Raw genomic sequence first — 25,333 nt, 5'->3', positions numbered from 1 at the left:
CCAAAACATCACATGGTCTTGTTGTCAGCCAATAGCAAAAATCAATTGTAATAGTAGGGTTTCAACCCATAGAGGGAAGTCACCCTGACATTTTACAACAAAATGTGCCTTTTATTTGCCTTTAACTAAAATGGTAAAAGTTGGACCAGGTTTTGGGGTTCAGTTGTGACTGATTTCACAGTGGTCCTGTTCGCTCTCTCAGTACACCGGAGCTCTGACCTACGATGGCGTCAGCGTTCTATCAGCAGCTTTCCAGAACCTGCGCCAACAGAGGATCGATATTTCTCACCGTGGAAACGCAGGCGAGTGTCTGGCCAACCCTCCAGCGCCCTGGGGCCAAGGCATTGACATCCAGAGGGCGTTGCAGCAGGTACTGTAGCACAGGGGGGCGCTGTGGAGCATCTATGACTATGAAGAGCCAGGAGTTTTTTTCTGAGTCGATTGATGATTGGCACCTAATCAGCCAATCACGTACCTCGTAAGAAAAGAGGCACAGTATTGGATGAAGAAGAAACAAACAAGAAATTCAGAGACCACATGTTAAACAATTACTGATAACTGAATGATTAACTGTTTCAAAAGCATTTACAGAGACAAAAGTTGTTTGGTATGTAAACAGAATCTTACCATATCATGTACTAGCGTATTAAATATTTTATGTTACAAGTGACCAATGAGAGAACAATGGTTCTGTCATTGTCTTTTCACTGTCGTCCTCAATGAAATAAATTGATGATCTTTTGTCTTTGTTTTGTAGGTGCGTCTGAATGGCCTGTCGGGTAATGTACAGTTCGATGATCGTGGTCAACGCACTAACTTCTCGCTGATGGTGATGGAGCTAAGTCTCAGCGGACCCAGGAAGGTGCTGGTATTACCCTGAGTGTGTGCATGTGGGCGACCATGTGGTAACTGTGGGCTGGAGATGGTTGTTTTACGCATACATCTCAGATTGTTGGATGGATCGGGGTATTTGTGCAGTTACTGTATATGGGTGGCTGCTTCACCTTCCCTCTCTTTTTAATACCCCACAGTCATTTTTCTACTCATTTATTCTTTCTGGGACTTGAGCAGAACTGTAACATGGTAGTTGGTAGGGTATTACTCAATGCCTGGTCCCTGTTTGTGGACTTCCCTTCCATTTTCTAAGATTACAATTTCATTTATCAGACGCTTTTATCCAAAGCGAGATACAACACAAGCAGTTTGGGTTAAAGGACTTGCTCAACGTCCCACAGTGATGGCCCAGGTTGGTTTTGAACTGGTGACCCTCTGATTTTAAGCCGGGTTCCTTAAAGCTGCACTATTTAAGTTTTTTTTTTTTTTGGCATCATTTGGTCAAAAATTCATAATTATCTTTGAGTATACTGTAATTCAAAGTGGCTCTGTAAATGAAGGAGCGTGACGCTGAATGTCAGCCAATCAGAGATCTTTCTACAAACACACTGAGCTGTTTTGGGCATTATTATTGGCTGCTCGACTGAAGTCAGGTGGGTTCACGTACCAAACGCAATCACAGCAGAAGTCTCAATTGCGGCACAACAGATTAGACACAACAGTTAAAAGGCAAATAAAGCTGAAAAAGGCAGACTGAGGTGGAGAAGCAATAGTTTAAAGGCTCAAATATACTCTGGATTCTCATGGATCCTTGTGACTGCACAGGGTCTGCCACACACACTGGTGTCAGAGGGAAAGTGATAACTGGAGATGTTTTTAACCTGGTTTTTTTCTGTATGGTGACCTTGGGTGAAAGGTGCCTTTAAATGAAATGTATTATTATTATTATTATTATTATTATGACAGATTGTCACTCTGTTCTGAGTGGCAGCTGGGATCTGTGCAGCCGCCTCTGTGAGCTCTCTGGCGGGGAGGAGCTTACGGCAGTAGCCACTATAAAGGAGTGTAACTACAGTGTGATATGTGCATTCATGTTAGAGTCTCTAAAACACCAGAAAAAATCTCCAATAACACAGGATGATGATGATGTCACTATGTCTCTCTTTTGAGAAAAAAGTCCATAAGACACCGGTAATGGAGGTTAGGTTATGGTTTTGGTTTCAAAACAAAGAAAGGATTCTACAAACTGCAGCTTTAACTGTTATGCCTACACCGCCCACCATCTTGGTAGTGTTGATGGTATTGCTGTTGTAGTGAGACCCTGAACCATGCTGGCTCACTGCAGTGGTAACTGGGGTGTCCCTGCTGTTTGGAGGGCTCAGTAGACGTCCCTTAGGCCTGGTGGTGGGATGGTCTTCTTGGTGTTCTGAGGCTGGGGGCTGGGGATTCACTCTGGAGTTAAGTAGTTGCTGGAATAGGTGTGGGTGTGGGCAGGTGGGGTCTTTCTGCATTCCCTTAGAGCTGGTGATGGTCACAATTATGCAATGAAATAAGTTCATTTATGTATTTGCAATAACAAGGCACGCATTGGTGTCTTAAAAATATTGCACTTCATGTAGGTTGACCTTGACAGCATGTGCAGACAAAAGTGTAGAAAAAAGAAACGTGTGTTTGTGAGAGACAGGAAGTGACCTCACTGTGTCATTCTGTCCTCAGATTGGTTTCTGGAACGATAGGAGTGGTTACGTGAACACTGCGACATACCGACCCGTCCTGGAGGAGTTTTATGGCCTACACAACCGTACCTACATAGTCACCACCATCCTGGTAGGACTGACTACAGGAAAGAACTTGACTCAAATCAACTAAATACATTTTAGTCACTTTCACAGTGCCTCACTCTTCCTGTCTGAACAATTCGATTATTTTCCAACTGATCCACTTGTTGATATGAGCAGATACCTTTTACTAGTGAAGTGTTTAGACTGAACAGAATATGTATATTTCACTTTTATTTTTTTGTCTTTGTGTACTAGTCTGTTTTCATTGCTAACAGTGCTTTCAGGGACAAGTCCTCTTTCATTTTTGAGTCATCCTCAAACAAGGAATTGCAGCTTTAAAGTTTGTTTTCAATCCATCATGAGCATTGTGTTCAGGGGGAGTAAATGGCTCCGTAATCACTACAAAGAAGTGTACGCAGTGGACATAGCGCTCTCATTCAGTAGAGTAGAGTGTTCTTTATTCAGTGGGGAAATTTACTGACATGACAGCTCAATAAAAAGTGCAATAAAAAAGACAACAGGAGGCAACACAGAAAACCTGAAAGACACCAGAAAAATAGTGCAATGAAGATAAAAAAGATAAACAATACAATATTTGAAGCTATACATAAATAGAATTAGAAAAAATAATCTAAAAAGAATAAAGGATGTACAGATATATACATATCTAGACTGTTTTATTGTACAGTTGTACAGCGGTGGGAATGAATGACCTGTGGTAGCGCTCAGTCCTACGCTGTGGGTGTTTCCGTCCTCTGAGAAGTCGTAGTGTTTGCAACTGTCGCCACCTGTGGTCACAGATTTTTTCAGGCTGCAGAGCTCACAGTGGAGGTCTGCAGCCTGGTGCCTATCGATTTTTTTGGGGTATAGATATAGAATCAACTTTGCTTTTTAAAAAATACTAACATACAAAACAATATCATTTGTTGCCATTGTTATTTAGATTTTAAAACCAATCAGAAATACATTGTTTTTTTTTTAGTATTTGGTTTTTCTGTTTTCCTGTTTCTGGTTTTAAATTAATTAAACAAAAAAAACAATCTATTTTTTATATTTTTTGATTTGGTTTTGAAACAAAATAACCAAAGAACGTAGGGTACATATTGTTTTTGTCTTCACCATAAACACTCCGTTTGTTGACATTTCCACGCATGGCATTGTGGGATGTGGCGCCACGGAGACGTATTTTTACTTCACTCTGATACCAATGGAACAAACGAGAACAAACACTGTCCTGTTTGTCTGGTGAAAAAACAAACAAACCAATAAATTACGGTATGAAACATATAAAAACTCATCTATGGTACTCCATGTCCCACAATGCAATGCAAAGAACTGTAAGCGGTGGGACCGGTGGGGCGACCGTGGCTCAGGTGGTTGTGGGTTGTCTTCTCATCGAGAGGTTGGGGGTTCGATCCCAGTACCTGACTGTGTCGAAGTGTCCTTGGGCAAGACACTGAACCCTAAGTTACTCCCAGTGGTCGACTAGCGCCTTACATGGCAGTCCTGTCCTACTGGTGTGTGAATGTGAGAGTGAATGGGTGAATGAGCTGATATGTAAAGCGCTTTGAGACTGCTTCAGTGTGGTGATAAAGAGCTATATAAATCAAGTCCATTTAAACAAACAGAATGAGGGTAATGATAAAAACAAACTTTCGAGCTGCATTTTTGACCATTTTCTTTTTTCTTTTTGGCATTTCGCATTTTATGTAATAAAAAAATTGGAGTAGCACGTTTAATCCATTTATTCTTTCAAAAATGTTGACTCAGCAGAAAAGATTTCTCTTCTATGCCTCTTACTGGCCCTTAGTATACAAAATAGAACCTAGGAGGTTCATCTGACATGAAAGCTGTTTCTTTTTTTAGGGTCTGTCCATCGGTGATTTTATCTACAGTATTTGTGTGTTTCTCTGTCCTCTTAAGGAAGCTCCCTACATGATGCTGAGAAAAAACCACGAGCAGTTCACAGGAAATGACAGATATGAAGGTTACTGCGCTGAGTTGGCCGCAGAGATCGCCAAACACGTGGGTTTCAGCTACCGACTGGAGCTGGTGGGAGACGGAAAGTACGGAGCCCGAGACCCCGAGTCCAAAATGTGGAATGGGATGGTTGGAGAACTGGTGTATGGGGTGAGTGTGTGTGTGCGTGCGTGTGTGTGTGTGTCTACTCACTGTGCACCAGAGGTAAAAGTAATGAATTACACGTACTCACGTTACTGTAATTGAGTTGCCTTTAGGGGTACTTGTTTTTTTTTTTTCCACGCTTTGAACCCTGCGGCTTAAACAGTGATGCAGCTAATTTGTGGATTTTTCTGGTTTTCAAGCTTTATGACGCCAAAAATTTGAGCTTCATCACATTAGACCTGATGGGTGTTCCATAAAGCGGGTTATGTTCAAACTCTGAGAATGTTCTGGTTTAAATGAGGGAAACTCTGAGTATCTCATTCCTAAACGCAAGGTGTGTTCTTCTCTGAGTCTGTCACCATGGTGACTTTGACCGTGAACTAAACCTGCTAGCTGGCAGGTTTTATCAAAGAAACCCTGGGTTTTTACCCGGCTCCGCCCACCTGAACACCGTTTCTCAAGGAACACTTTTTTTTACTTTAACTTGACATTGTTCTCTGAAACACATTAGTAACATCACAAACCACTGACGTGATGACATCATTACTGATGTTGTGATGTTTTACGTTTTTTTTTTTTTTCAAACGGCAGTTTTCTTTATAACTGTGGATACAGATCATTAAGTGAAAGTCACTGAGAGGTTGATCTGCATTAAAACATCTACTGACGTCTGTAGTAAAGTTCCCTGGATACAAACCTGTGGCAAATGTAAAGGTGGAACTGCCAATGAAGTTATGGTTGTGCAGTGAATTAAAACACCGCTCTTGGAAACATAGGGTTGCGGGTTTGCATCCATCTTCAGTAATTTTTTTATGACATATTTTTTGGATGTCGAGATGACTCTGGCGACAATATTACATTAAAAATCAATGTAAATGATGCAAGATGAAGAGGCAGTCATTGTCTTTATATCCAGTGTAACAGAAGGGAATATGAGCTTGTTCTAAAGGTGCGTTCAGTGTGAACGCACCTTTAGAACAGGCTCATATTCCTCAAACACCGGCTTATTTCACCCATCAGGGTGAATAAATCACTCTCTTGCGGGTGGTTACCATGGTAGTTCGTTTAACCGTCGGTCCATTGATGATGGCTTTTTATCGCGCGCATGCACGTAAGTAACCCATGGTTTACATACTCAGGGTTGATTGACCCACTTCTTACCAGCTGTAATGAAATCAGATACCCAGAGTTTCCCATCACTGGGTTTGTTGACCCGGAGTTTATGGATAGACTCAGTTTGTTAACCCTCCTTTATGGAATACCACTCAGATGGACCAATGAAACTGTTCTCGCTCCCACTGAATCATTCTGATCAGTCATTTTGTCACACACACACACTCCCTTATAATGGCAAAGACATGGACAATTGTTGTCAGACAGAAAGAGAGAGAGAGAGAGAGAGAGCGCTGCTGCAGCCGTGAAGTCAAAATCAGCCAGTTTGTAATAGAAGGAAACAAACAGAATAAAGTTGTTAAATCATAACGTTAGTTTTGTTCAGGAGTGATCGGTGCTCTGGACTCTGAGGCTGAGAAGCTGATGTCAGGAGGACGAACAGATGGAGACGGAGCAGAGATACAGTCTGTATCCAGGCTGTTCTGATCTCTTCTCCATCGACAGTAAAAATCAGCCAGTTTCTAATAGAAACAAACAATAAACAGTATAAAGTTGCCAAATCAACACATTTAATTTGTTCAAAAGTGATCGCGTCCATATTCTGACTCAGAGTCCGACTCGCTGTGATCGCTCTGCGGTAAGAAGAACGGACGAAGCGGTGTATCAGTCTAGATCCAGTAAAAAGTCACCATAAAAAGCTGTAAATGGACTGATATGCAGACGTGGAGCAGTGAGGAGGTGTCACATGTCTGTTCTGATCGGCCAAGTTAGAGCCTTTGTGTGGATGTTGCCAAGTTATTAAAATGCAGTAATTTTACTTGTACTTAAGTACGTTTTAAAAGAAGTTGTGATTATTTATTTTATATCTGTTTCATGGTCTCTTTATAATCTGCTGACCTCAGGTGAACTGAAGGCACATTAAACATAATCCATATGTTGTATTAGTTGTGCCACTTTCTTGGGTTCAGGTTGTGATTTCTACCTATTGTGGTGTTACCCACATGGCACATTTGACATGGCACCGTTTTAGATTTTATAAGTTTAGCCTGAGAATTTTTTTTATGATTATTTTATTTATTTATTTATTTATTTATTTATTTATTTATTTATTTATTTAGTTATTTAGTTATTTCATTTTAAAGTTATTGTACATTTTGACTAACCTTTTATTTTAGACAGATGTCTCTTAATTTTTAGGTTTATGATTTAGATATTTACTGTATGCTAGATTTATTACCAACAATAAACATGGGAGGTGAAAGTAACTAGTAATTTTTACTTTGAGTACTATTTAATTGAACTACTTTTTGCTTGTACTTGAGTATTTTATGTATGACTTACTTGTACTTGTACTTAAGTATAATTTCAATCAAGTAGCAGTACTTCTACTTGAGTAGAATATATCAGTACTCTGTGCGCTCCCTGCAGAAAGCTGACGTGGCAGTAGCTCCTCTCACCATCACTCTGGTCCGGGAGCAGGTCATAGACTTCACCAAACCCTTCATGTCTCTGGGGATCTCCATCATGATCAAAAAACCCACCAAGTCCAAACCAGGCGTGTTCTCCTTCCTCGACCCGCTGGCCTACGAGATCTGGATGTGCATCGTCTTCGCCTACATCGGCGTCAGTGTGGTGCTGTTTCTGGTGAGCAACTAGACATGAGGTTGACTGACAACACAAACATGTCCAATTTATAGAGGCTCCACCTCCCAACATCAGTTGGCAGATACCACAGAACACCTCGAAGTAAAGAGAACTGACAGTGTTATGAAGGTGCTGATATCAAAGATGCTAACCATGTGCAATAGGGCTATGTTCAATAATATTAATACTTAAAGTAACAACCAACCAGGCTAAAGGTGGTGTGCAATGATTTTAGCACTAACCAACCAGGCTAAGGGCCAGATGCACTTTCTTATTTAAAATCCAGTATTATGCTATTTTTCACCCATCTCCATTTGTTCTAAGAACCCCAAAAACTATTTGAGGTTTATTTTCCCAAACTCGGTTGTTTTCTGGAGTTTTAGCCTCTAAAAAGTAATTTTCGAGTGGGCGTGTCTGTAGACCAGGGGTGCCCAACCCTGGTCCTCAAGGGCCCCCATCCAGAATGTTTTAGATGTTCCCTCTTCCAACGCACCTGATTCAAATGATTAACTCATCATCAAGCTCTGCAGAAGTCTGATAACGATCCTGGTCATTTCAGTCAGGTGTGTTGGAAGAGGGAAACATCTAAAACATGCTGGATAGGGGCCTTGAGGACCAGGGTTGACCACCCCTGCTGTAGACGTAGAATTTACAGCTTTACCACCATAGCGATTTTCTTTTGCTATCCATATACTCTTCTTATTGTTTTCAGCCAAAAAACTGCACATTACAGTAAAACACATGGATATTTAAGCGGCTATTGTGATTGTGAGTCCGTCTCAGTGCTGCTTCAGGGTGTGTGTGTGGCAGCAGCAGCAAAGTCAGCCATCTGTTTGAGTGTTAAGCTGCTAAGTCACTTTCTTGTCATCCTAGCCTCTCCCAACCACAGCAATAGTGCATTTAAGACAGTAGTGGAGAACTCCAGTCCTTGAGGGCCAGATTCCTGAGACTTTTAGATGTCCCTGCTCCAACACACTTGAATCAAATGAATGGTTCGTTATCATACAATTGCAGAGCTTGATGACAACGCATTGGTTTCAACCAGGTGTGTTGGAACAGGGACACATCTAACAGTCTCAGGAATCTGGCCCTCGAGGACTAGGGTTCCCCACCCCTGATTTAAGATAATAATCTTTTGTTTTGTTCTTCGGCTGCGTCGCATTGTGTCACAAACACCTCAGATCATGTCAAAGGCAATACGAGGCAGTATAACTGCTACTAAAAGTGGAACTGATTTTAACTGCTCCCTTAGCGCTACACCATGGCTGCCCACTGCTCCTCAGGGAGGGGTTAAATGCAGAGAACACAATTTGTATTTGTAGCTTTAATATATATATATTCTGTATTAAACTGCAGTGTTTGTTATACCTGTGAGGTAGTTTGAGAGGGAGGAGCTCACATTCTTATAGGATAGGAGGAGCCATGATTGTCAAGAGGAGGAGTTTCCGTTAGGTGACGTCACAAAGCAAAAAAATCCAACTTGCCCGTTTGGAGCTGACTTTTTACAAAATGTGGAATAACAAGGGACAGAGGAAACAGAACTTTTTCAACTTTGGCCCTCTGAATAAAGCCAAACTGTAGCAAAACCATTATAAAGTGATTTTATCACAATACCGCCCCTTTAATACAAAATATTAGCACATTGCACTAAAGTACCTGATGCACTTTAGCTGCAATGGTCACTTCATTTCCGGTCCGTACTAAGTTAAATGTTGTTATATTTCAGTCTTGGTATTTTATTGTACTGTCCATGCTGTCTGATTTTTGGTGTTTTTTATTTCTGTTGTACACAACATCAACCTGCCGGGGACTACAGATGGAAACTAGTCTGACTACAATCTGGCACATGTACATATTTTTCTATTATTGTGCATTGTCCATTGTCACAAATAAATAAATACATGAATAAATAAGATTAAATAAGTAATCAATAATCAATAAATAAGAGTCTATAGCAGTAAACAGACAAAGAAAATAACATGACTGTAATTACACAATTCTAACACTAAGACACAATATTAAGACATAATAATAAGAGCACATTAGCAATAAAATAATTTTAGAATTCTAACAAGTTACTACCACGATAATAAGTAAACGGCATAAATATTATACAACATCACTAAAGATTTAATATCAAATAATAATAATAATTAATAAAACAATGACAATGACACAATAGTAACAACCAATAAGACTGTTATAAGATATAACATGGTTTGCAAGGTATTAACATTTAAAAGTTAACCCAACAATGACTAATGTCATAATAATAATGACATTCTGATAACTGCATGTTATCACAATAGTAGCACAATACACAATATCAGTACAATACAATTATTTACGCTCACAAAGTATACTTATAACCCAATATTTCATAATTTAATACTTAAAAAATACCCAATAGGAGAATATAAACACATTACTAATGTAATATGAGCATAACAACACAATTAATTGCACGACAATGAAAAAAACTCAACAAAGTAATAACATAATCGATTTTTAGCACAAGATTGTTTAGTTTCCTTCATTAAATAATTAAACACATTGTTCTGCTGGATAAGTTAAAAGTAGAAGCAGAACTGGATACAAATAATTTCTTGTAAAAAACAGTTAAATAAAAACATAGAATCACTTGTTTCCTCTGAAATAAGTGATTTAACTACTGTCATTTCAATGACGTCACCTGCTGTTTTCCAGGTGAGTCGCTTCAGTCCATACGAGTGGAAGGAGGAAGAGTCAGATGACGAAGAGGAAACCAACCAGACGTCAGGCTGCATGAGAGCCCCGCCCACTTCCTCCTCAGACCACACCCACTCCTCAGGTACACGAGGTGCACAAGTTATGTTACAGTTTGATTTGATGAACTGGTTTTTAACTGGTTGCTAACTGTTTGGGTCAGGGACCTCCCAGAACCAGAACCAGCAGAAGGACTCGGAGGGCCCAGAACACACCAATGACTTTGGCATCTTCAACTCTCTGTGGTTCTCTCTGGGTGCCTTCATGCAGCAGGGCTGTGACATCTCACCAAGGTGAGCACCCCCACAAACACATAAAATGAAGAACACAAATCACCCCCTCTGAGTCTCTGTGAGCAGTTTGTAAAGATCAACACTATCAGATGTAATATTTTATCTAATCATAACATGGAGTGTCCATCTTTACCTGAGAAAACACTGGACAGTTTTGTCCTGGTTGATGCTGAGATGCTTGATAAAGTTTTCTCCACAGTCAAACCCCCCACATGTCTTTTAGATCCAATCCCGTCTTCATTTTTTAAAGGGGAGATGTTATGTAAAATCAACTTTTTCAAGATTTATATCATGCTACAATGTCATTCCCTCATTAAAGACATACCTGGAGTGTTGCCTTGGCTCATTCATGTATGTTTGAGTATTCTTTAAAAACTCTGACGGGAGCCATTTTAGGTGTAGCCTAGCCTGAGCCCTCCTAGGAACGCCCTCACCTCAGACCTTACGTCACCAGCCTAGTTACCGCCCACCGCTCCACAGCAGAGACCCTCCCCCTCCCTACGTTCTCTTCCTTAGGTCAGCCCACAGCCAGGGATGGCGCTACAACGGGGCTAGGGGGCGCTATATCCCCGGCAGGAATTTGTGTAGCCCCAGTTAAGCCCCTTGAGCATTTTATTTTAATATTTTAAAATATTTTTATCATTAATTTCTTGAGTTTAAAGCATAAAGAAGTTCACAAGTAACCGTTCTGTAATCCCTGCTTCTACCCCATTCAATGTGGTGACCATTTATTGACATACCCTAGCGTGTGTGTGGGGGGATGGAGGGGCGGAACGGAAGAAGGAGTCTTTTTCGCGCATGTTTTTAGGGTGAGCTAGCAATGCATTGCAATGGATCGTTTTGTTATTAAGAAGAAAAGAGTAAACAACTTCATTTAAGACACACAAGTATGCTATGGTTGCATGGAATGAGTGGATTATTCAGAAAGAGTCTGGCTCAACAATATGTAATGCTCTGAGTGATGGACATGCAAAAATAGTGCGAGAGAACAGAGAGTATATGAGAGCAGTTGTGGAGTCATTGCACTTCACTGCATACCAGGGACTTTCACAGAGAGGAGACACGGAGAATGACACGGCCGTCAACCAGGGAAACTTCCTTGAACTTTTACAGATTATAGGCAAATTTGACAAGAAAATAGCAGACAATCCGAAAAATGCAAAGTACAGACAAAATGAAATTCTGGACATTATGAAAATATGATCAGCGATCAGATAAGTAGTGAAATACAAGATGCTGAAATGTTTGCCTTGATGGTAGATGAGAGTAAAGACCTTAGCATAACGGAACAAGTGTTTGTGGTGGTGCGCTACGTGAAAAATGTTAGTGTTGTAGAAGAATTTCTCCATTTTACACCAGATGACGTTTAGATGCTGAGTCACTTTTCGCTACGATCAAAGACACGCTGAGTAAATGTTACAGTGATCACACCCCCCTCAGTGTTATGACAGGGCTGCGTTAATGTCAGGTGTTCACAATAGGGTCCAGGAGAAAATCAGAGACGAGGTCCCTCAAGCAATCTACATTCATGCACACCTCCTCAATCTTGTTTTGGTGGACTGTCAGAAATGTAAAGCCAGCGGGGGATTTTTTTGTTATAACGCATGACATCTACAAGTTTTTCACTGGGTCATTTGTCCATGCCCACTTTATTAATAAGCAAAGGCAGCTGGAGTCTTCTCAGCAGCCCATTGAACTGATGAAACTGTGTGATACACGCTGGTCCTGCCAGTACAACGCACTGTGGGCAGTGCAAAAAACCCTTCCATTATTGCAACTTTAAATGACATTAAAGCGCAACCAAATCCATGCAGATCAACTGACACACGGTCATTAATCTTACTCATTGATGCTGAATTCATCCTCCATCTTCTCTTAGTTGAGGATCTTATTCACACAGCAAAGTTCATGTCAGACACGCTGCAGTCCCCTGGTTTATTGCTGGAGACAGCCAAGAACCTCGCGCACTCGGTCATCATGAGCCTAATTGAAAAGCGCACAGAGGAATCTTGGAGCGCCTTATTGAGCAAAGGCTGAGGCCGTGTGCGCAAAGGTCGGTGTCGTAAAACCGCCGTAGCTCCCACAAGAAAGGAGACAATCAACAACATCCTCGTCATCTACACGACTATATAGTTACAGCTCCACGTCAAATCATCCATGGTATCCCCGGACGGACTCCCAACAGCATCATTCTACCCTGTCATTGACCGACTAGTGAATGAAATGAGACAACAGTTTTCAACAGAAGCAGGTGCAGTTTTCATTGGCACGTCAGAACTCAACTCTAAAAACGCCACATTCTTTAAAAAGGAGAGCCTTGAGCCCATGGCGCAGTTTTATGGGATAAAAAAGACAACCTACTGGTTGAAGTGCACCAAATGCACAGACTCTTGGAACATAAAAAAGAACAACGTGAAACTGTCAGCAGCACGCAGGATTTTTTGTCCATGGTTAAACTGTACAAATACTTATTTGAGGACCTCTACAAACTTTTACAGATTTCCATCACGCTGCCTGTCACCTCCGCTTCATGTGAGTGCAGTTTTTCCACCATGCGGCGCGTTAAAATGTACCTGAGGAACGGAATGGCAAACCCTCGATTCAGCAATCTTGCCTATCAATACATGCAGAAAGAACCAAGATGTACAGAGGATTGTCGATTCATTTGCACTGAACAAGTGTAACAAGTGAATTTCTCCATTGTGAGATCATTAAAGGATTATCTTATCTTATCTTAACCACAACAACAGACGCATCTTTCTCATATGAAACGTTTCACATTTTGGATTTATTGTCTGATTATTGCTGATTATTAAGGTGCACGAGTGGCTGTCAGGTGTTGAATAGGTCACTTTTGCACATGATTTTTATAATGCATTTATTTTTTTGTTATTGCCCTGTGGTCACTTGTATTATGTTTTAGTATTTTGTTAAATATTATTTGACCAAATTCAGTTAAAACTACATTTATACCTCACATGCTGTGTTGCTATAGCTTCTTTTATTGAAGAAAACAATAAATAAAAGTAATAGTATTGAGAAAAAAATAATGATTCTCAGCACCCCCAAATAGTAATCCCGCACCCCCTCAGCACCAGGAGAGAAAAAATCCTGGCACCGTGCCTGCCCACAGCACCCGCCTCTGCAGATTTAGCTTTTCATTTACTTAACTGCGTGTGCTCACCGTAGTAGCTGCCTGCCTTTTCAGATGACTGCTTTAAAACAAGAGCTTATTTGAAAGTGTATTAATAACTACACTGACACAATGTGATCTCTATTCTGGACTACAGCACCAGCAGCAGCAGCACGGGTAAGCATGTGTGTGTGTGTGTCGGTGATCTCCGTCCATACGTTACTTTGATAATCATTCTAATGTAATGTAGCGATGTAAAAATGTAGAAAGTAGCCAAATACAGCTCACGGAAAAACAGAAGTAAACAGCATCCATCCGTGTTTATATGAGTACTGAAGGGGGCGTGTTCATGGGCGCGTCAGACAAGCTTGGAGTTTCTTAAAGGCAAGGCAAGGCAAATTTATTTATATAGCGCATTTCATACTCAAGGCAACTCAATGTGCTTTACATGATAAAACATTCAATTGTTTAAAATCAATAAGAACATTTAAATCAATAAGAACAATTAAAATCATCAGTAAAATCAATTAAAATCATCAGTAAAATCATCATTACATCAACAACATGACAAAAAATATCTCTCTCAATCATATGCAGTAGAGAAAAAAAGTGCCTTTAACTTTGATTTAAAAATGTTCACATTGGATGCTGACTTCAGCTCCGCTGGCAGTTTGTTCCACTTCTTTGCAGCATAACAACTAAAAGCAGCATCACCATGTTTACTGTGAACTCTGGGCTCCACTATCTGATCTGTGTCCATAGATCTGAGAGACCTGCTGGGTTCATACCTGACTAACATGTCACTGATGTATTCTGGACCAAACCCATTCACAGATTTATACACCAGCAGCAGAACTTTAAAGTCTATTCTGAGGCTGACTGGGAGCCAGTGTAAAGACTTTAAAACTGGAGTAATGTGCTCTGACCTCTTTGTTCTGGTTAAGACCCGAGCTGCAGCGTTCTGAACCAGCTGTAGATGTTTGATGCTCTTTTGGGGGATTCCTGTCAGAAGACCATTACAATAGTCCAGTCTGCTGGAGATAAAAGCATGGACCAGTTTCTCCTGATCTTTCTGAGTCATTAAACCTTTCACTCTGGAGATGTTCTTTAGGTGGTAGAAGGCTGTTTTTGTGATAGATTTGATCTGACTGCTGAATGTAAGATCTGAGTCAATCAGAACACCAAGGTTTTTGACTTGGTCTTTAGCTTTTAAAGATCGAGACTCAAGATAATTGCTGACAGCAGTCCTCTTTTCCTTGTTACCAAAGACAATCACCTCCGTCTTGTCATGGTTTAGTTGAAGGAAGTTTTCACTCATCCAGCAGTTTACTTTTTCTAAACAGTCACACAACACCTCAATGGGACCATGGTCATCTGGGTTCAGTGATAGATATAGTTGTGTGTCATCTGCATAGCTCTGATAATCAACCTTACAGTTCTGTAAAATTTGTCCTAAAGGAAGCATGTAAAGGTTAAACAGAAGGGGTCCAAGAACAGATCCCTGAGGAACCCCACAGGACATTGGTAATCTGTCAGATTCAAAGTTTCCAATGCTTACAAAATAGCTTCGCTCCTCCAAGTATGACTTAAACCATTGCATTACTTTTCCATTTAGTCCAACCCATGTTTGCAATCTGTGCAACAAAATTGTATGATCTACAGTGTCAAATGCAGCACTTAGATCCAACAGAATGAGAACAGATACTTTTCCTGAATCAGTGTTCAACCTTATGTCATTGATCACTTTGATCAGAACAGTTTCAGTGCTGTGATGAGAACGAAAACCTGACTGAAATTTATCAAATATTTTGTTGAATGTTAAGAATTGACTCAGTTGGTTGAAGACCACCTTCTCAATGATCTTGGCCATGAATGGAAGGTTGCTGATTGGTCTATAGTTAGCCAGTATAGAGGCATCCAGTGTTCTCTTTTTTAACAGCGGTTTCACAGCAGCTACTTTCAGGGATTTTGGTACGGTGCCTGATTGGAATGAGCAGTTAATTATCTGACACAAATCAGTGACAATTGACTTTACAACAGTTTTAAAGAAGTTTGAGGGTATTGTGTCAAGGCAACACGTTGATGGATTCAGCTGCTGAACAGTCTCCTCTATTGTTTTTGGGTTCACTGTAATAAACTCTAACATTGTAATTGACTCATCCCTCAGTGGTTGAAGCTGTTCAAGCTCTTTGTGATTTTGCTGGTTTGTTCTGATGTTTGACCTTATTGATTGTATTTTTTCATTGAAATATACAGCAAATTCATTGCATTTTCCAGCTGACAGTAATTCAGGGGCTATCTGATCTGGGGGGGTTGTGAGCTTTTCAATAACAGAAAACAACGTGCGAGAGTTGACATTTTTGGCAATAATTTCAGAAAAGTATTGCTGCCTTGCTTTGAACAAGCCATCATTGAATTTTCGCAGACTTATTTTGTACAGTTCTAGATGAATTTGGAGTTTTGTTGATCTCCATTTACGCTCAGCTCTTCTACAGTCAGATTTCAAATTCTGCATTATCTCAGTCCTCCTCCAAGGTGTTTTCTGTGTGTTTGGTTTTCTCTTAGTTTTGATTGGAGCCACCACATCTATGACATTACAGACGTTTCTATTATACTCATCCAGAAGATCATCAACTGTCTCAGCACTCAATGTTGGTGTCATTGCTATGGCTTCCATAAACTGTGCACTTGTGTTCTCATTTATGTACCTTTTCTTTAAACACACATAACTAGGGGGAACAGATGTTACAGTCTCTAGGTCAAAAAAGACACAGAAATGATCAGATAGAGCTAAGTCTCTTACATCAACAGCAGAGATATCAACACCTTTAGAGATAACCAGATCCAAAGTGTGACCTTGAGTGTGTGTCGGACCAGTCACATGTTGTGTAAGACCAAAAGTATCCATTAAAGCATACAGTTCTTTGGCAGTATTGTCCATGTTATTGTCTACATGAATATTTAAGTCACCTGTTATTATTAAAAAGTTGTATTCAGTGCATACAACTGACAGCAGTTCAGCAAACTCATCCATGAATTCTCCAGAATATTTTGGGGGTCTATAAATGACTAAAAACAGAACTCTTGAATCACCCTTCAGTAAGAATGACATATATTCAAAGGAGATAAAATCACCAAATGTTATTTCTTTGCACTGAAATATTGATTTAAAAATGGCAGCAACTCCACCACCTTTCCTGCAAGTACGACACTTATTTAAATAAATAAAGTCTTGTGGCGCACTTTCATTGAGAATAGTATTACTGATACCATCATTCAACCATGTTTCATTAAGAAATAAAAAGTCCAAGTGATGTGTCAAAATAAAATCATTAATTATTAGTGACTTGTTAACAAGAGATCTAACATTAAGAAGAGCTAATTTTAAAGACTTTACTGGAGACACTGGTGGACTTTTTGGATGACATGTTATAGGAGTCAAATTTTTATCTCTATAAAGCTTTTTGCTTTTCTTTAATTTCACAATTTTACCTGTGTTACCTGTCACCACAGGAATTAAAGAAGCTGCATTAACTCCATAAGGCCCTGACTTTTTCTGGTTGTTCCTAAAAATAGAGCTATTGCAGTCTGGACCCAGCACACATCAGGCCTGTGTCGCTCTAAGTTGAACACAGCTGGCCTGAGGAGAAGAGTGATCCTGAGCCTGGTATCGTCGAGGAGGGATGGGTGGTGCAGATTGACCATGGTGGGGTAAAGGGTGGGGTGTTAGTCTTGTGCCAGCCAGAACCAGCTCGTTCATCTGGGCAGTTAAATCCAAGAAGGCAGGGGTAGGAGAGAAGCTGGATGAGGTGGAAGTAGGTGAATTTTGGGGTGAAGCAGGTGGGTCCTGAGGTGCGGGGGTTGGGTTGACCTCTTCATTTTGGCGATTTTTATTTCTTGCTGGAAGCTCATTGACTCCATGTTCTTTCCTTGTTGTTTTGTTCTCCGATGGTACATGTTGTCCTCTGTCTTTATCAGAACTGATAGCAGTGTGACTGGTGAAGTAAAACAAGTTGGATGTGAAGAGACAGGCAGCGAAAATGAGGTGTCATGATCTGTGTGCTACAGAGGGAAATTTCTTTTAAGTTTTTTTTTTTTTTAATATTTGCTGCATTTTCCAAAAAAATGTGGGTAGCATAGCTATTTGAGTATGCTATAGAATGGTACTATGTACCTGAAAAAAAATATGATACCCCCCCTTTAAAACATTTTATAGATCTTGCAAGGATTAACTTTTAAACATTATAAATTGCTCTCTTCAAATGGGAATTTTCCCTGCGGCCTTTAAAGCAGCAGTGGTGAGGCTCCTTCTGAAGAAAATCTGTTTAGATTTTAATAATTTGAACAATTGTGTTGCCCTGTGATGGACTGTCCAGGGTGTACCCCCGCCCAGCGCCCAATGAGAGCCGGAGATTGGCACCGGCAGACCCCCGGGACCCTGATAAACAGGAATAAGTGGGTCTGAAAATGAATGGATGGATGGATTTGAACAATTACCGACCAATATCCAGCTTAGCATTTTTAAGTACAATTTTAGAAAAACTTGTTTTTATTCAACTGAATGACTTTTTAGCTGATTTTAAGATTTGAAATGACATTAGGCACAGCCTGGAGTTTAAAAAGCTAACAGTGTTTGTTCCTTAGTGCCACTTTTGATACCTTAGACCACACCATTTCTTTTAAACAGACTCAAACACCTGGTGGGCCTCTCTGGTTTTATCTTACCTCACACAGAACTTTTATGGTAAGTTTGGATATGATCTCCTAAGTTCCATAAAATAACATGTGGTGTGCTTCAGAGATCAATTTTAGGCCCTGTTTTATTTAATCTGTATATGCTCCCTCTTGGTGATGTCATCAGGAGGCATAGAGTCAACTTCCACACTTATGCTGACGATACACAACTGTATATCTCTGTCTCCTAATGACACCAGTCCAATGGATGCTCTTTTTAATTGTATTTTAGATATCAAATCCTGCATGGCAGAAAACCTTCTCCAGCTCAGTCAGGACAAAACTGAAGTTTTAGTTCTTGGTCCTGAGGCCGAAACTTCAAACAGCAGCTTTGATTCCCTCCACACAAGTTAAAAACCTGGGCATTATTTTAGACTTACTTTTATCCCTCATATGAAAAATATAACACAATTAGGTTTTTATCATTTGAAGAACACAGCCAGAGTCCGCTCCATTCTCTCTCAGGCCAACACGGAGACGCTAATGCATGCTTTCATCACCAGTCGGATTGACTACTGTAATGCCCTGCTTTCTGGTCTTCCCACAATGACTATTTCAAGTTTGCAATTATTACAGAATTCAGCGGCATGTGTCCTGATGAAGACCAGGAGGCGGGAACATATTACACCCATTTTAAAATCGCTGCATTGGCTCCCTGTGTGTTTCAGGATTGATTTTAAGGTTCTCTTACTGGTTTTTAAATGTCTTAATGGTCTTGGGCCTTCTTATCTCTCTGAACTACTTTTACTCTGAGTCTTCTCGGGCCCTGAGGTACTCCGGCGCTGGCTTTTTAATAATCCCAAAAGTCAGGACACGCACACCCATGGTGAGGCAGGCCTCGAGACTGCGACCAAAATGGTCGCATATGCGAGTATATTTTCAGTGTGTGCGAATGAAAATTGTATCTGGTTGCATCCGTGCGAGTTTGAGTGTACACGCTCCTCAAAATCATCATGGAGGGACCAGAACTGATGGACTATGTCAGGACAGATGTTCAGCTGTGGTTCTCCCAGAGCAAGGGTCTGCAACCTGTGGCTCTAGGGCCTAATGTGGCCCTTTGACTCTTTTGCAATGGCTCCCGATAGCTTAAAAAAAAACAAAAAACTTTTGAAATAACAATTTCTATTTTTTTTTACAGAGGCTATTAATGATTAATGACAAATAAAATCAAGATATTACAATTTGTTACCCTAAAATAAATCACATTGTGCAATGACTCAGCACATTTCTACTTCACCTCCTGCAACATCTACAGACCATCAACTTTCCTGTGACTAACCTTAAGATTAATTAAGTTTAGCTATAATGGTGGTGGCTGTGGGCAGAGAGAAGAAGTGAGTGGTAAAACCTAAATCAGGTGTTTAGGATCAACGTGTCTAAAGTTAAGCCCACTATGAGTTTTATCCCACAGTCCAAGGCGTGCCAGTGCATCGTAGACCAGTGTATGCAAGAACCGCTACTGCAAACCCAGGCACTGCCCCGGACCCCGAAGATGCAGCCAAGCTAGCAGAAAGAGTGGGGGCCGTGGAGCCCCAGGCCCCCCACCCCCACAGCCGAGCAACCCACCAGACGCCCCCAAGATCCCAAAACGAGAGGCAGCCACCGCCCCCCCACTTATACATCCGAGAAACCGAGAAAGCACCCAACCCCCCGAGGGGAGGGCCCTGAAACCCCCCGCCCGAGAGGAGCCAAGGCCCACGCCCAGCACACAGCTTTTACTGTTTTTTTTGTCAGTGTTTATACGCTGCATAAAAAAGGAACAAAAAATAAAGTATGAAAAAAATAAATATACAAAATAACAAGAAAATTACAAAAATGAGTGAAAAATATACAGAATAACAAAAGCACAAAGAAAACCGTTGTTCTCTCCTGTGTTAATTAGTTGTTATTCTAAATGCTGACATGAATGTTGATAATTTAACATTTAAAACAGTTAATATGATGTCACTGATTGGACTAAAGTAGTTCAGTATATTTTTGTCTTTAAGAGCATTTCTGTCTTGCTTTTCTGGTTTAATTTGTTTGGATATTGCATTTATTTTGTGTGTGTGTGTGCGTGTGCGTTCCTCACCTGTTTAAAGTGACACAGCTGGATTTTCCCCTCTCCACTGCCTCAGGTCTCTCTCTGGGCGAATTGTGGGCGGAGTCTGGTGGTTTTTCACACTCATCATCATCTCATCCTACACGGCCAACCTGGCGGCGTTCCTCACTGTGGAGAGGATGGTGTCTCCAATCGAGGGAGCCGAAGACCTGGCCAAGCAGACGGAGATTGCTTACGGAACGTTGGATGGAGGTTCCACTAAAGAGTTCTTCAGGGTGAGGACGTCGTGTGTGCGTGTGTGTGTGCGTGCGTGCGCGTGCGTGTGTGTGTGTGTTCTCAGAGCAGCTTTGAAAGATGTTAGGCCTTTTCCTGTGAGAAGAAGGTTCGTAATAGGCCCTCACACCACAACAAGCCCCGCCCCTTAAGCCTTTTAATCCCCACCCACCAAACATAAAAGAGGCTGAGAACAACAGATCAGTCACCAGGAATAATTTAATAATAAATCTCACAGGGAACTCATACAGTATGATGCACATACTTTTGCTTTGTTTATCAATTAGAATTGTATTTTGTCATATAGACGTCAAATGGGCGGAGCTATACATAAGCTAAGGCTTCCGCCCCTTTTTCCTTTGGTCTGACCAGAGTGTAGACAAACACTGTATCCTTTTCACTTTATAGCTGGGTTTCCATTACATATTTTCGCAAAATAAAAGCGATATTTCTAAATATCGACAAAGTATAATTGCGCTTTGACGGTGTTTCCATTGAACGTTGCAACTGCCGTAAAATCTCATCCCGCGAGATTTCACCACAGGAAGATGGATGCTCCAAACCTGCTGAGAACACTCCGTATTCCTTTGTTGTTTCACGTCTAATGTGGCAGTAATAATTTTTTAAGTATGATGCTAAGAAATGTCCCGGTTTCTTCTTCTGTCCACACCTACCGCGTCATGTTTACTTGGAGAGAAGTGATCATGTGACCAGGTACTCCACGCCCTGTGATGTGTAATTGTGGGAAAAGTGTTTCCATAGCGCTTTTGCGACACATTTCAATATCGAAACGTCTGAAATACCTCCTCATGAAAGCGTCAAAACTTTTTTGCGAGTGTTTTTTTCAAAATTTTAGTTTCATTATAATTTTTTATTGCAGTTTTATCCAGAGTGTAATGGAAATAGAGCTTCAGTGTGTGTAAGAGTTTGGTGTAAATGAATATTTTTGGCATCTTATGCTGTTATTCGCTTACAAAAATGCCAAACGACGTCTGTAAACTTTAAAAAAAATCATCATTTTCACGTTCGCCCTTCACTTTTAGAGCCTGTGTTCCTCCATCTTGTAATCATGTGATTGATGATGTCACACGGCCCCACTGCCTCTAAACATCCCATTGATTTCTATTGAAGTGAAGCATTCAGCCTGATTTTTAGATCATTTAGCAGATTTTTAGATCATTTAGTAGCTTTTTCAGTCAAAATGAAAACTTGTGCTGCTTTTATTTGTTTCAAAAAACCAGGAAAAGTTAAAGATGCCAATGTAACACTCTTTTATTTACCAGAAAAGAATAAAGACAGTTCTGACCTGAAAAAAAAATCTTTGAGCGCAGGGGGTGACAGTTCCAACTCTGCGGTTTTGTAGTAGACAATGAAGCAGAGAAAAAGAGCTCTCCTAAGGGACCTTTTCTCTCCCTTAAACAATGTGGGCTGATGCCTTGATAGCTGAAGTTAGAATAAATCAAGGCCAGGTAAAGACACACAAGCCCAGAGGATAAAAAGACTCCATCCCAAAACGTTACTGTTACTCACTAACTTCAGCCACTAGAGCATCAGCGCACACTTTAGTAGTAGTCCTATTTTTAAAAGACAATTAAATGAATATGGTGCATGATGATGCATTTTAGATCTTCTAATAAGTACATTTCAAAGAGTTTAGACCAGATTTGTAAAAACAGTGGAGGGTCTCCTGAAACAGGGCCAGAGTCCTGAGACCTTTAGATGTCTCCTTGCTCTAACACACCTGGTTGAAACCAATGTGTTGTCATCAAGCTCTGCAGAAGCAGATAACGAACCATTCATTTGATTCAGGTGTGTTGGAGCAGGGACATATCTAAAAGTCTCAGGAATCAAGGACTGGAGTTGTCTACCCCCGCCCTAAAAGATGTTGAAAGCTCCGCCTTTAGCTAACGGAGCCGACTTTGGTGGCTCCGAAGCTTGCATCATTTTGTCAGCGTTACAGATTGGCACAAAGTGCACAGCCAGGTCACAGGTCATCATGCCTATCAGGGAGATCTGCTGCACCTGCAGAGTTGAGCACGACTGGACTGGAGTATAGGAGGAGGGTTTTCACTCTCAGGTCAGATGCTGTGGGGAATGGAACTCAGAAGGTTCTGCACCATATGCTGACTTTTGTTAAAGATTAAGTTTAACTGTGAATGTGTGATTAATTGATCCAAGTACTGTTTTGACATTGAACCAAAATAAATAACTAAAAGATGACCACAGGCCGGATTTCAAGAGTATACATTTGACAAAGAGTATCCGACCTTAAACATTCTGCAGTAAACTTCTCAGACTGGATCCAAAACTTCTCTTCTTTCTCATGCTTTGAAAATAAAACAGACAATAGCAAAAGTCTCTTTTCTGTATAGCCAACACATCCAAAAACATCTGGGTTAGACAAATGTGCAGTGCTCCTCGGGAGGTATACAGTATACAGTATATGGTTCTGTTTGAAACTCCTTTTTAACTTTAATATAATGTCTTAGCTTTGGTTTTATGCATATGTCATATTTCCATTGTTTTTGAAAATCTAGAATCATCTTTTGTTTTATCAAATTCAAATTATACTGTAATTTATTTCCAGACACATAATCTAAATCATAATTTGAGAATATTATGGTTGTTTCTTTAGCCCAGAGATAATAGTTTGGGTGCTCTGGCAGCTGGATGAGGCGTAACATTTCTACCCTCTGTTTTATGAGGCATGGGTCCCATTCCATGTCCATCTACTGCTATTTTGGTTGTAAACTTATGCACATCCAAAAAAATTTCTAATAGCCCTGCTCTGGAGAGCATTAACATTATCTCCTAGGTCCCCAAAGTGGGGTACGACTATCCCCAGGGGAACGCAAATTGTCATAGGGGTACATGAATGAAAAATTGAAAATTAGAATATAAATCAACCTATAGTCAGGAGCCTTCATGCATTGCCACAAATTCTACATATATAGCCAATGTAAGACAACCTATGGTGACAGAGCAGCAATCTCATCAAAAACGCACGAATATGACGAGAGCTACATTGCTTTACCAGTTTACGTTCCTTAAAGTTCTTTTTACTATACATTATTCCTCAAAAGGAAAGGTAAAATTCAGAAACGTGTTACTGTAGGTTTACATCGTATGTGAAATTACATCAGTGGTTCCCAACCGTTGTTGGGTCGTGACCCCGTTTTAATATCACCAATTTTTGGTGTTTCCAGGAACTTTTTTTTTTTTTTATTAATCTTTTTAAAATTAGTATTTGATGTTTTGTTGTTGCCAGGATTAGTACACAAAGTGACAGATGGCGGGTATTTTTATACTACATTTTATTTGAACAAAATTTATATTCAAGAAAGTGAAAATGTATTAAATTTTTAATGAGTATTTTTTTTATTATAAATTATTAGTCATTTCAGGGGACCTCATTTGAATCCCAGGCGACCCCACATGGGGTCACGACCCCGAGGTTGAAAAACTCAGTATTATTTCATTATTTTTTTTTAAGTGTGCAGCAGTAAGGGGGTACATGGCTTCAGGTTTAATGTCTGAAGGGGTACAGGAGTGTGAAATGTTTAAGAATCACTGATCTGAGTCATTGAAACCCCATAAACCTGCAGCATAAAAGAGAATTGAACTAACCATAGAATCAAACATGTTTATACACAGAAAAACTGAACTTACTTTAGAACCGAAAGCTCTTCCTGCAGAACCTGACAAAACATTTGTTCCCCTTGAAAACTCATTAAAGATCAATCAATGGTATGACAGACCATACATACAATTATAATTACTTCTCACTTCATTTTTTTTCCTAAAATGCATGATCTGTGTTTAGAGTCAGTCTCGTCAGCATACAATAAAAGATTTAAATTAAAGTTATCAATACAAATACCCAGACTGGCTTCCCTAATTTCATTTAATAGATAATTCACATAAAGGTAAAACACATCTCTTTGTTTTACACAGAACGGGGTGAGATTCTAACCAGTTTTTAAACCATTGATCTGCACACGTGTAATGTAATTATAGAGTGATCTGACAGCATCATAGAATTTACCAGTAATGCCATAACCCAATAATTTATACACCAAAAGATTTGGTTGCTCGTCAATACAAACTGCTTTATTTGGTTTTGCTGAGCATATCACTTTTGTACTTTAACACCTCATTTTGCCCCAATTGTGCACTATTGATTTCAATTTCTAACACATTTTTTATAAAACAAGTGTCTTTAAGAAAACCCTCATCAAAAAAACAATCCATCACAGCCATAGAGCGTGCTATAATCTTGTTCCCATTTTAACAACAATATCAAATCAGTCTCGGAGCAAACCTCTCCATTAGTCGTAAGAATCTCCACTGGAACAGATTTATTTTTCTGAAGGCCTAATTGATTGATTTATTTCCAATTTAGTGGTGATAGTGAAGAGCAAACGCCCCGTCACCTTTTAGAGACCATCACCCCTAGACCCTGTCCCTAAACATTGATGATGGCAATAACTCCTTCACCCCAGAGCAGAGGTGGACTGGGACAAAATTCAGCCCTGGAATTTAGTGTCCAGACCAGTCAGTGCCACCATGTAGAAGCTGTTATTAACTCAGTGACTCTCAACATGTGCTTCTTTGTCTT

At 40.2% G+C, this 25,333-nt stretch overlaps 1 protein-coding gene across 3 annotated transcripts in view; it reads left to right on the top strand.

Annotated features, from left to right (window-relative positions):
* The window catches only part of LOC114475477 (glutamate receptor 1-like), a 71,225-nt gene that overhangs the window by 28,223 nt on the left and 17,669 nt on the right, over positions 1 to 25,333 (top strand). For all 3 annotated transcript variants that reach the window (XR_003675470.1, XM_028466319.1, XM_028466320.1), the window contains exons 7-14: positions 203 to 370; positions 758 to 862; positions 2,551 to 2,661; positions 4,539 to 4,745; positions 7,281 to 7,496; positions 10,203 to 10,326; positions 10,405 to 10,534; positions 20,519 to 20,717. Coding sequence is in view for 2 of the 3 variants with exons in the window: in XM_028466319.1 (XP_028322120.1) it covers positions 203 to 370; positions 758 to 862; positions 2,551 to 2,661; positions 4,539 to 4,745; positions 7,281 to 7,496; positions 10,203 to 10,326; positions 10,405 to 10,534; positions 20,519 to 20,717 (1,260 nt within the window). In the remaining variant the exon portion in view is untranslated. The remainder of the gene's footprint in view (positions 1 to 202; positions 371 to 757; positions 863 to 2,550; positions 2,662 to 4,538; positions 4,746 to 7,280; positions 7,497 to 10,202; positions 10,327 to 10,404; positions 10,535 to 20,518; positions 20,718 to 25,333) is intronic.

Source organism: Gouania willdenowi, chromosome 14, assembly GCF_900634775.1.
Source record: "Gouania willdenowi chromosome 14, fGouWil2.1, whole genome shotgun sequence".
Classification (NCBI taxonomy): domain Eukaryota; kingdom Metazoa; phylum Chordata; class Actinopteri; order Blenniiformes; family Gobiesocidae; genus Gouania; species Gouania willdenowi.
The sequence above is the reverse complement of the archived record's forward strand: the minus strand, read 5'-3'. Positions and strand labels throughout refer to the sequence as shown.